Below are 12,712 nucleotides of genomic sequence, written 5' to 3'. Positions count from 1 at the left end.
CCTCCAGAGGTTTAGTTCCTGTGCGTATATTAATAACTATCAAGCTGCCCAACTTCAGATCAAAACTCCCTTCCTCCGTTATTAAGCGGTTGGGGACCCTCTTCAAATTTGTGGGCGCTGTCTCTTTAACGTGTAATTGAACTTCGATTGCATCGATCATAGACTCTTTACCCTTCCTCCCATCGGTCTCATTTCCATCCCGGTGACTGCCCTACTTCACAGTTTCAAGCCGCGGGGAGAGCTAAACTTTGGCTTTCGGGTCACACCTGACCCCGGGGCGTCCCGCCTGCCTGCCGGCTGCGGCCCGGATCCCTCCGGCGCCGGCGACGCCTCGGGGCTCGACTGGCCACGCCTGGAGCGCGGGGTTTGACTGGGCCGCCGTTGTTGTAGTGACCGGGAGGCGCCGCCGCTCTGGGCAGACGGTTCCGGGCGTCGCACGGTCCCCCCCCCGACCCCGTCCTCTCCCTTCCCCCGGTTCCCCCCGCCGGCTGGAGCCCGGCGCCAACCGCGCCTCCCATGGCCTCCGCCCTGGTAAGGAGGGGCTGGGGGGCGCCTCCCCGGAGCTGGTGCCAAGGGCTGCGGAGCCAGGTCGGGGCCGCGCTCGCACCTGGCGGGAGATGGAGGCCGGTGTCCGCAGCCGGGTCCTGAGCCGCTAGCCCCTAGCCCCTCGCCCCGGGGCGTCCACGTCTCACTCTCTGTTACTGGGGCCGACTTCTGGCCAGATCCCGGGCGCTTCTCCCCGCGTCCCGGAGCCCCGGACCGAGCCGGGGCAGCCCTATGGCCCCCAGAATTCTCGGAGGGTTTGCGTGGAGCGCCTGCGTCAGAATCACCTGGCAGGTTTTTAAAAAGTACCGAAGCCGGGGCCCCGACTCGCACCTGTGACTCCGAGCCAGCGGCCGGGGCCCGGGAACGTGCATTCAAATAAGTTGCCCAGGGGGCCCCGCGGGCGCGCCTGATTCTGGGAAGCGCCCATGGCGGGTTTTGCGGGTTCTGCGCGGGAAGCCGGCGCTTGGCATCCCCCGGCAGGGGTCCGGGCGTGTGCTCGCGCAGGGCGCCCCTGCCCCGCAGGCTCGCCGCCAGTGTGGCGGTTCCCAGGCCCGGCTCCGGGGGAGGAGACCGTGCTGATCCCGGAACTCCCGCGTCCGAGGTCTGCACCTGCTTGCAGCACTTGACAACTTTCCTTCCCAGGAGGACCCCGCTCTGGAGCGATATTTTAAGGGCCACAAAGCTGCGATCACCTCCGTGGACTTTAGTCCCAACGGCAAACAACTTGGTAAGTGTTATTCTCTCTTTTTGTGATGAGGTCGGAAACCTTGCCTCCTGTCCACACGGGGCCGCGGGAGAACCACTGAGGACCTGGGTGGAGGTTGAGAGCGGCGGGAGACTCGGGCACCTTGGTCGTGTCGGTCCCGGCGCCCCCATCCCAGCCCCGCAGAGTCGCCTACAGGCCTGGGCCAGGCCGACGACTTTCGCTAACTAACCACCAGGAGGAGTGAGTGGGAAGGGGAGGGGTTTGTCCTCGGCCCAGGGAGGGTGGGGTGCTGGCGAGAGAGTTTGTGAAAAGTTGTGAGAAGAGCAGGAGGAAGCGGGGAGAGAGGAGTTGGGGCTGTGCCGGAGGCCAAGGACTGAGGGGTCTCAGGTCACCCCTGGAAGCCCGCGTGGCAGGAAAGGAGCCGAGCGTCTGCGTCAAAGAAGGGACCCGCTCGGAAGTTCGCTCCTACCTGAGCCGGGAACTCAAATCTGCGGGTCCGCAGCCCTTCTCCTGCGTGGTGACTCTGGTGGCCGCGTTTGCGCCCTGGCCATGAGGATCCGGATGGCCGTGAGGTGGACCTGGGCAGGCAAAAGCTGCCTGTTGCTGGCGCTTTTAACAGTGGCCTATATCTTAGTGGAACTCTCGGTCTCCACTTTGCATGCCTCTCCAGCAGCCGACCTTGCCAGGGAGCGGGGGCCAAAACAGCTTTCAGACCCCTGGGAAAAGGCAGAGGATTTGTCTCGTCCGCTCTACAAGAAGCCCCCAGCCGACTCCCATGCACTTGGGGAGTGGGGAAAAGCCAGCAAACTCCAGCTCAGCGAGGGTGAATTGAAGCAGCAAGAGGAACTTATTGAGAGATATGCCATTAATATTTATCTCAGTGACAGGATTTCCCTGCATCGCCACATAGAAGATAAGAGAATGTATGAATGTAAATCCAAGAAGTTTAATTATAGGAGACTTCCCACCACCTCTGTTATCATTGCTTTCTATAATGAAGCCTGGTCGACTTTGCTCCGCACCATCCACAGTGTTTTAGAAACTTCTCCTGCGGTCCTTTTGAAGGAAATCATCTTAGTGGATGACTTGAGTGACAGAGTTTATTTGAAGACACAGCTTGAAACTTATATCAGCACTCTTAATAGAGTGCGCTTGATTAGAACAAATAAGCGGGAAGGGCTGGTTAGAGCCCGCCTGATTGGGGCCACTTTTGCCACTGGGGATGTCCTCACTTTCCTGGATTGTCACTGTGAGTGTAATTCTGGTTGGTTAGAACCACTTTTGGAAAGAATTGGTAACGATGAGACGGCAATTGTTTGTCCTGTTATAGACACCATTGATTGGAATACTTTTGAATTCTATATGCAGACCGGGGAGCCCATGATTGGTGGATTTGACTGGCGCTTAACCTTCCAGTGGCATTCTGTCCCCAAACATGAAAGGGACAGACGGAAATCGAGAATTGACCCAATCAGATCACCCACCATGGCTGGAGGACTGTTTGCTGTCAGCAAGAAATATTTTCAGTACCTTGGAACATATGACACTGGAATGGAAGTGTGGGGAGGTGAAAACCTTGAGCTGTCTTTTAGGGTGTGGCAGTGTGGTGGTAAATTGGAGATCCACCCGTGTTCCCATGTGGGCCATGTATTCCCCAAGCGGGCGCCATATGCTAGACCCAATTTCCTACAGAATACTGCTCGGGCAGCGGAAGTGTGGATGGACGAGTACAAAGAGCATTTCTATAATCGAAACCCTCCAGCAAGGAAAGAAGCTTATGGTGATATTTCTGAAAGAAAATTACTACGAGAACGGCTGAAGTGCCAGAGTTTTGACTGGTATTTGAAAAATGTGTTTTCTAATTTACACGTTCCAGAGGATAGGCCAGGTTGGCATGGAGCTGTTCGCAGTATGGGAATCTCTTCTGAATGTTTAGATTATAATTCTCCTGACAACAACCCCACAGGTGCTAACCTTTCCCTGTTTGGATGCCATGGTCAAGGAGGCAATCAATTCTTTGAATATACCTCAAGCAAAGAAATAAGGTTTAACTCTGTGACAGAATTATGTGCAGAGGTTCCTGAGCAAAAAAATTATGTAGGAATGCAAAATTGTCCAAAAGATGGGTTCCCTATCCCAGCAAACATTATTTGGCATTTTAAAGAAGATGGAACCATTTTTCATCCACACTCGGGGCTGTGTCTTAGTGCTTTCCGGACACCTGAGGGTCGACCTGATGTTCAAATGAGAACTTGTGATGCTCTAGATAAAAATCAAATCTGGAAGTTTGAGAAATAGAAGAGCACAACGGCACTTTCTTCCTGAGCTGACAAGAGTTCCAAGAAAGTCAAAGAGCCGGTAAAGAACGTCAGTGAAGATTTTATTTTATCAGAAATCACCCACTGGTCATCTGCGAGAGCTCTGTGAAAGCTGTGTTCCATTTTGGTGTAGAACACTGAAAGTGGGTGCATAGGGAGCTGCTGTTTAATCTCTCAAAGTGCCTTATTGATGGGTTGTCTTATTTAAGAGCTTTGTCAATATGGTTTCTTCTCCTTAAAGAAGTTGACTGTGAATTGAGATACACAAAATGTTTAAGTGCCAGACTTAGTATTACAGAATGTAAAAGTCCAAGCAGAATGAGGGATGAGTTATGTTGATGGGTAAGTTCACTACCCATCCCTTTAAAAACAGAACTCATAAATGTGCGGTTGGAGCTATTGCTGTTTTGATTGTATATAGGATTTGAATTTCTTTTAGCCAGCACATTAAATTTTAGGTGTTTTTTTTTTAAATTTTGATTTTCCTTTAATCAGCTAGAAATCAAAGAAAGTTGATTTGAAGGGAAAAGGCCTGGTTTAGATGTATGTTTCATTGGAAGAGGTCATTAGTTTGAATATGAATTTGGAGGTCTTTTTAACATGGAGACATCTCAGAAAAGCATACCCACGTCTGATGAAATGGGGAGATATTTACATTCCATACTTGGTGAACTTGAGCTATTAGACTTCACTGATTTGTATTGATACCTCATATTGCTCTGATTTTGTAAGCTGTCCTCTCTGTGAACTCTTTTTTTGTGTGTGGGGGGCATTTTCTGATTGCACTTCCTTAAGTTATGAATGTACTGGAGAGGGACTCATTCACAATACTGTGCTTCCCTTTGTTAATGCTCAATCGTTTAAAGTAAACATAGTTGTTGGCTCTCTGAAGTTAAACCCAACTGCGTTTACTGAAATGTGTGAAACTGAAAGTGGGCCGCATGCTACAAAGGCTGTGGGATTCTTGTAGGAGTCTTCCTGATTAGGACGTTTAAGGATATATCTTAAAACAAGGAAAAAGACTGTCTGGGCACTGGTGAACGCCACCTTGCAGCCTGTTTTCAGCACCTAGCATCAGCCTGGTACTTAGGCAGCTTTCATTAAGTGGGTGAATGGATGGATGGATGGATGGATGGATGATGAATGAATGAAAGGCTCAGCCATGGAATGTGATTTTGGTCCTGTCCTTTGACCAACAGACTGTTTGGGCCTCAGTTTTCTCATCTGTAAATATGGGTGCTGGATTAGATCTCAAAGATTCCTTCCAGCTCTGAAATGTTTTGATCACACATTACAATCACTCTTGCAGTCTTTATAATACTTTTTATGTCTTCACTTTTAACACAGATAATGTGGTTGAACAACATTCAGTTCAGTTATGAAGCTGGAAAAGAGGGACAGTTTTAAATTAAGTGAGGGTCGCCTGGGGGGCTCAGTCGGTTAAGTGTCCGACTCTTGGTTTCAGCTCAGGTCATGATCTCGGGGGTCATGGGATCGAGCCCCACGTTGGCCTCTGCACTAAGTGGGGAGTCTGCTTGAGATTCTCCCTCTGCCCCTCCCTCCACTCTTTCTCTCTCTTTCTCAAATAAATAAATAAATAAATAAATCCCTAAAAAATAATTAAGTGAGCTGAGCCCAACTGAAGTGGTTTAGTTTGGATTGAGTGGAAAATTGTTGTGGTCAATGTTTGTATTCATTTTATTTTGACAATTATTGAACCAATTTTTGTTTTTAGCTTTACTCTTCAAACTCTAAAAGTAATCTTTTGGGCTAAGAATATAAATATTTACCAAAACTAATTACCTGAGTAAAAGCATACTTTTTTTTTTTTAAGAAAAAAGTATGTTTACTAGTTTTATTTCAATGCTATATCCAGAAATCATAGGCTGAATTTAGAATTAAATCTCAATTAGTTCACTTTGGTCTAGATTTATGAAAAATACGTACTCCATAGAGAATTAGATGACAGTACTCATAAGTAAAGTTGTTTTCAGTGCGTACATGACGATGGGACAGAAGGAACTTTGCAGAATGTGAATTTAAGGAAAGCTTTTAGGATAACCATTTTAAAAAGTAAAAGTGCTATGTATCTTGAATATTTTATTTCTCTTTTGCTTCTTAAAATGAAAATGTGTTAATAACTTTCATTAATTACCAACCTTAAAGTTTATCAAAGAATTGTCCAAATTTCATGTGCAATGTACATGGCCATGGGTGTAATTTAAGAAGGATTTATAAGAATACTCTGAATTTTGCAAAAATGGTTGTTTCTAAACCCACCCTCTCCTCTTGCCCGGTCTACTTTTAATTTAAATTATCCTTTCTCTCTCTCTTTTTTTTTTTTTTTGTTCTTGTTAGCTCCCTATCAAATGGAAAAACTAAAATTGATGTATTCTGGAAGTACTTATTGGAATTACTTTTATTCCAGTATCTTGCTGCTCTTGTCAAAAGGTGAAGGGGGAGGGGTACTGAAAAGCAGAGTACTTAATTGTTTACCTGTTGCCTAAACTTCAGGCTGTGACCCATTAATCTTTTTGGAAGGAATTTTGGGATAGTGCTTTATTTATACCAATAACTTGAAAGTGTCCAGTTGTTCATTCCTCCTGACAGTGTATGTAACAGAAGAATGAGACTTTCATATTTTCATCTTTAGGCATTTCCAATTTAATTTCAAAAACATACTGTAAAATTACAAACAAAATTTATTTTGATTCCCTAATTCCAATTTATTGGTACCAAAGCTCTCTTCTGCTGTAGACCATGAAGAGTTGACCTTTTAAGTTACTTTACATACTAGTAACAGTTTCAGTAAAATATTTGGTAGACAAGAGGTTTCCATTTTAAATGGTCACTGTCATTTAGTGTCCAGTTCTTTGAGTAGATTGTCTAAATAGGCATTTCTAGCAGTCGTCTTTTAAAAAATTGATAACCTAGTCATCTGCAGGATCTCTGTAACTCAGAATAACTTGTTTGTATAAGAAAATCTGTTTACTCCCCCAGGGGTAGGCTCCTGCATATTCATTGTATGTTGGCAAATCAAACTTTTCTAGGTTGAATACAAGAGGTTATTTTTAAGTTGTAGAGTCTTAGTGGTTTTAGGATCTCAATTTTAATTAATAAAATATTTAGTTTTGACTTGTTTGTCCCTTTAAATTGCTGTGTTAATAATATTTTTAAATGAGCACAAAGAATGTTGAGGTTCAGATTAATCTTTTGAACAATGAATTTTTTTCCTTTGTGATGAGCAGTTTCCATCCTTTTTTTTCCTTTTGTTAATGGTTTTTGCAATATTGATTAAGATATAAAATAAAATGTGTGGCTAATTATTTTTGCAAATGGATTCTAATAATTTTAGTCTATGGGATCATTGTTTCTGTGTACACATTTGTTGATGGTAACAGAGGTGAGTTAAGCTTGTAATTATTTTGCTTGTTTGAAATACAGACAGAATATTAAAAAGTCAAAGTTCCTGCATTATTTTGCAAGGTGTCATTAACCAACAAGCATTCTGAAGCGGTGTTAGCACTATTAATACATGCGTTAACTACTTGTAAACAAACAGGAAATGATCCTGGAGTTCTGGGACCCATTGGGGGCACTATAAAAGGAAGCAGGTGAGCGTCTGGGCACCTTAACACCAATTTCAAAATGCTAGGCTAAAAAGAAATATGTCCATTCTGTAAACCACATAGCCTCACATTTCCCTTAACCTTCTCTCTGCATCACCCCATCCTAAGTACATTTCCTGTCCACCAATCATATCTCTCTTCCTCCTTAGTGATTCTGCCTAATGCCTTACACCCCTGCCTCTCCCCAGCCTGAGACACTGCCTGGGAATCACTATTCTAAGTGAATAGTGGGGATTCACTATTCTAAGACATCAGATGTCTTATAGCCACATTTAGGATATGTATAGTTGAGGTAAACGTATTTTTACTGACCTTTTGGTTTTTTTTTTTTACATAGAGTTTAAAGTGTTACTATAAATATGTATGTTATAATCTTGCTGTCTTACTAAGTGATGGCAACCCTGTGCAAATCATTTTATCTCTGTTTCAATTTCATGAAAGTGAAAAAAGACTGGGAAAATCATAGAGACAGTACATAGGGTTTGCCAGGGGTTGGTGGGGGGGAGGAGTAGAGAATGATTGCTAATGGAGATGGTGGGTTTTTTTTTTTTGCGGGCAGGGGTGTGATGAGAATGTTCTGGAATTACATAGTGACAATGGTTGTACAACTTTGGGTAAAACACTGAATTATACACTATAAAAGGGTGAATTTATGGTATTTGAATTACGTCTCAATTATTTTTTAAATAAAGAAAACTTTAGGGGAAAAGAAGAGGCTGGAGAATTTCATGTATCCCAGAAAAGATTTCTATGTCCCTCTGTGCCTATTAGACTTTAAAACAGGCCAGCAGGATTTATTAATACTTGAGTCATTTTGTAATTCAGCAGAATTAAGAAAGCTAGATATATATGTGAATTAGGCTGTGAGTAGAAATCAGTTTGTATTGGAATTCTTTCCTAAGATTTCAGAGAAACCTCAATCAATTTTTTTGAACAGGAAGTAGGGATTATTATAAAAGGTGAAATGAGTTCCTGAATTGAATAGTTGTCCATGGCAGAACTGAAGAGTAGACAGGTCCTTACAACTTGCTGTTAATCAGACACTACTTTTCCTTTTGTGCCAAGCTCAATCATTTTCTCAGGCTGGCCTGGGAGAGTTGTCTACTGCAGGGGTGTCCTTGGCTGTCTGGTCACTATTCTAACCCTCTTATTTGCATGTATCTAATCTTGTTCAAAGAGGGAAATGGGAGGTACTCTATTTAGTGCTCCTTTATTTAGTTAATGCTACTGTGTGCCAGATGCTGGCTTATGCTCTGGGTATGCACACAGAGGTGAACAAAACACGTGTGTGTGCTTTTTCAGGGGGTATGAAGAATTCACAGTCCAATGATAGAGACAGATTTTAACTAGGAAACACATAAATCATGTGCAAGTACAACCTGAAACAGGAAAAGAAGTGCATGGTATGAAGAAAAGGAAGAACAGTGGCGACGTAAGTTTATGGGGTTAAGAGACACTCCTTTGTAGAAGTTAGATTTAACTCAAGACCTGAAGGAGGAGTTAGCTAGGCAAAGACTGGAGAGAGAATAGCGTATGCAAAAACCAAGGGTGGGAAAGAACTTGTCCTTGATCAAGGAAATAGAAGAAGGCCAGAGGTGCTTGGCTGGCTCATTTGGAAGAGCATATGACTCTTGATCTCAGGGTTGTGAGTTCAAGCCTGGCATTGGGTGTAAAGATTACATACATACTTACATACGTACATACATACATACATATACAAACAAACTTAAAAAAAATTTACTTAAAAAAAAAAAGACCAGAAGGGCTAGAGCCTGTAAATGAAGAGAGAGAGCTTTGGGAGATGAGTTTGCAGGGGAAGGCAGAGGCAGTTTAGGTAAGGTCTTGGAGGCTAGAGTGGGTCAAATGGTGGCACTTCAAACATGTCCCTGAAACCTGTAAATGTAACCTTATTTGGAAAAAAAAAAAGTTCTTTCCAGATGTAATTAAGTTAAGGATCTCTAAAAGAGATCATCCTGGATTATCTTGGTGAGCCTTGAATCCTATGACAAGTGTTCTTATGAGAGACACAAAAGAAATAAGAGGAGAAGGCCATGTGAAGCCAGAGGCAGGGATTGGAGTCATGCAGCCATGAACCAAAGAGCTTCTGGGGGCCTCAGACATTGGAAGAGGCAAGGAATGGAATCCACTTTAGAACTTCAGAGAGATTCCTGCCAACACCTTGATTTTGTACTTCTGGCCTTCAGAACTATACAAGAAAATTTCCTTTGTTTTAAGCCTCTAAGTTTGTGGCAATTTGTTATGGCAGCCACAGAAAACTAAGACAGAGGCCATGTTTTAGGATTTTGTTCTGAGAGTTGTGAAAAGTTGTTGAGGGGTTTTAAGTAAGGGAATGGCATGATATGATTTATACCTCAAAAAGATCATTGTGGCTACTATGTGGAGACTGAACTATTAGTAGAGAAATCAATTAGAAGCTATATTAGTAATAACAGCAGGAGATGATGGTGGTCTTCAAACTAACGTGGTGATCTGGGAAAGAGAGAAATGTGGTTCTTAGCATAAAGATGGTATTTAAAGTTGTCAAAAATTCAGAAATAACAGAAGTAACACCAAGCAGTCCCTGAAATAGTAATTAGTAAAAGTTTATTGTGTGCATGCCATAAAGACAGTTTGCAAACTGGGAGTAACCCAAAACATGGAATGAGGCTCAGAGATATGTTATAAAGCAGCTTTTACTGTAAGAAAGCAGTGACTTTATTCTTCACACTGATTGCTTATAATATTAGAATTGTCTTAAATGATAGGGTGTTGGTCAGCAGTTACCTTGGGAAACAGTTCAAGTTTTCTTATGATTTCCAGGGACATAAGCAAGAAATGACCCAGGTCAAGTTAGTTTTACAAAATAAGCTAAATTAATCTTTGTATGACTAAATAGGTTTTGTGTGCTCAGGGAATTTTCAAGGCTGGTCTCCATTTGTTTTTGATTTTAGCAAAGTCATGGGAATATTTGAGGTCACCTGGGAAGAACATAGAACAATGAGGGCAAATGGCCCAAGACTGAGTCCTAAAGATCTCCAACCTCTAGACCAGAAGAAGAAATGGCAAAAGAATCTAAGAAGGGATAATCAGAAAGATAGGAGAAAAACCATGAAAGTAGGGTGTAATGAAAGCCAAGGTCCAGGGTGGGGTAGAAATGTTGAATTGAGAGGAGAAGATATTACAGTCATTAGCAGGGGCACCTGGGTAGCTCAGTCGATCAAGTGTCTGACTCTTGATTTTGGCTCAGGTCATGCTCTCAGGGTCATGAGATCGAGCCGCACATCAGGCTCCGCGTCATTAGGAGAGTGGGGAGGGGACTATTGCAGAATTAAGCACTGCTGGACAGTATGGAAGATCCTTGTGAAATTAGTGGTTCTGAATTTACAGTGTTTCCAATCTGTTTGGGGGTGTGTCTAGCCCTTTTCACTGGTACAGATATAGTCCCAGAAAAGGCAGAGTGATTGGGACTTGGCTGAGGAAATTTAAAGGAAGGAGGGAGGGTTAAGGGGTTGAATATATGTGGAAGAGAGGGATTATCAATTGGATAAGGAGAGAAATGAAGATTAGAATTTGGAGGGAGAAATGAAGAGAGCCTCTGCAGGTTGTCAGAGGATGATGGCTTTTGATTCATGATCTGGGAAGTGTTCAGGTTCTGCTGATGACAAGATGCAGGATGTGGCCTTTGAATGAGTCGCTGAGGAAGCGTGGAACTAGAGGGCTTTGGAGAGTCTTGGTTATTCCCTTGGTCTGAAAGGCTCTTCAGTTTTCACTCTGCTTGGCTGGCTCCTTCTTGTCCTTGATGCCTCTACTTAAAATGCTACTGATAACTCCATCTGAATTAAGTATTCTACCCTCACACAGAATTCTTATTATGACTCCCTGACTTATCTTTCATGTCTGTTAGCACAATTGAAAATGATATGTTTGCCTGTTGTTGACTTGTTTTCCTCCTCTTCATCTGAATGTAAGCTCGCTCCCCATTTAGAGATTTTGCCTATTTTGTTACTTAGGACTTTCCCTGCCCTTGCCACAATGCCTTACGTGTTGTAGGGGTGAGATATCTTTTGAATGAACTAATAATATCAGGAGTTGGAGAGGAAAACTGTGACCTGGGGTAGGTGAAATGGGAAAGAGAAAATGATTGTCACTTGAAAGGGTTTCAGGAAACTTGGGGTTCCCAAGCAAAATCAAACATAAGTGGTTGAGAAGAAGGGACTTTCAGGGAGGAGGAGGTAGGTATAAGGGAGATCATCTAGTGGGTGTTCCTCTGGCCGAGTGGTAACTTTTGGAAAGGAGAGAAGGCACAGGTGTTAGGGTCAGCTAAGGGGACATTCAGAGCATTATGGGAGTGAGTACATGTGATTGATGACCAGAGGGGCTCAAGGCTTCAACTTCTGGTCTGGTCATGACTGGAGGAAATAGAGCATAAAGTGTGGCAGATTTATACTTGATAACCTTTTAGAAGGTGGTGGGCTCTTGGGTTTCACAGGGTGGGTTGGGAAGGATCAGAGGACAGGGGAATGGGAAGAAACAGTAACCGGTGAAGTGTTTCCATCCCTTTTGATGGTTCGGTGACTTTGCTGAAGCTCTATAGCCTGGCTGGGCCTGGTTTGCCGTCTGATTCTGGAGCCACATTTTTTCCATTAGGCTACCTTCTCAGAGGGCAGCACTCAAGTTTATTTAAACATCACGAGAGTTTAAAAGTACTGTCACGTGGTTTGTAGAATCTGAGCTGCATTTTAGAGGTTTTGATTTAAATTTATATAATTTTAACATTGAAGTTGTCACTTCCCCCCTTTTTTTTCCTTCAAGGTTATCCTGTCATTGACTCAATCCCTATTTAGCCTTTGGGCTGTTTGTAGAATAAATGATGATAAAGAACAAGTTTCTTTCTTTCTTTCTTTCTTTCTTTCTTTCTTTCTTTCTTTCTTTCTTTCTAATAGGAGCAGAATGAAATTTGGCATTTTTAAGTTGTTTTCCTCATGGTGAAACCACAGTAAAAGTTTGCCAGAAATTCTTTTTCTATTATGGTTCTTGATGGCAACCTGTGTAGTAGCTTTGTTAAAGTTTCTCCTACTGTTCTAGTTCAAAAAATTACTCCTTAGTGCTAAAGTGATCTAGTATATGCACTGAGAGACAGTAGCAGAGTGCCATATTTCTCTAGGTTTGATGTACATCAGACTTCCTTGGTCTCACTCCAAAGAATGCTTAATTTGCTGGAAATACACATTTAAAAAAATATTTATTTATTTATTTTAAAGAGAGGGAGAGTGCACACGAGAGATAGAGGGAACCTCAAGTAGACTGCACTGAGCACAGAGCCCACTTTGGGCTCCATCTCACAACCCTGAGATCATGACCTGAGCCAAAACCAAGAGTTGGACACTTACTGACTGAGTCACCCAGGTGCTCCTGGAATTACACATTTTAAACAAGGTTCCCAGTAATTCTAATGGAGATAGTCCATAAATTCCCGGTGCTTCTCAAAGCACTGGGTTATTGGTTAAATGCTC

The 12,712-nt window shown here is 43.1% G+C and overlaps 2 protein-coding genes across 9 annotated transcripts in view; both read left to right on the top strand.

Annotated features, from left to right (window-relative positions):
- Positions 1 to 214: 214 nt before the first annotated feature.
- The window catches only part of POC1B (POC1 centriolar protein B), a 92,570-nt gene continuing 80,072 nt past the window's right edge, over positions 215 to 12,712 (top strand). For 2 of the 8 annotated variants that reach the window (XM_081822185.1, XM_081822184.1), the window contains exons 1-2: positions 219 to 531; positions 1,189 to 1,273. In XM_081822185.1, the coding sequence (XP_081678311.1) occupies positions 517 to 531; positions 1,189 to 1,273 (100 nt within the window). In that variant the 5' untranslated portion in view covers positions 219 to 516. Of the gene's footprint in view, positions 532 to 583; positions 1,274 to 12,712 lie in introns of those variants that run through there. The other 6 variants (XM_081822188.1, XM_081822187.1, XM_081822182.1 and 3 more) reach the window with 6 other exon arrangements.
- GALNT4 (polypeptide N-acetylgalactosaminyltransferase 4) lies at positions 1,528 to 5,143 on the top strand. Its single transcript, XM_006747722.3, has one exon. The coding sequence runs from the start codon at positions 1,802 to 1,804 to the stop codon at positions 3,548 to 3,550; it is 1,749 nt and encodes a 582-aa protein (XP_006747785.1). The 5' UTR covers positions 1,528 to 1,801; the 3' UTR covers positions 3,551 to 5,143.

Source organism: Leptonychotes weddellii, chromosome 5 (genome assembly GCF_054177405.1).
Source record: "Leptonychotes weddellii isolate Sample4059 chromosome 5, ASM5417740v2, whole genome shotgun sequence".
NCBI lineage: Eukaryota > Metazoa > Chordata > Mammalia > Carnivora > Phocidae > Leptonychotes > Leptonychotes weddellii.
Note: the sequence above shows the minus strand (reverse complement) of the source record. Positions and strands in the feature narration are given on the sequence as shown.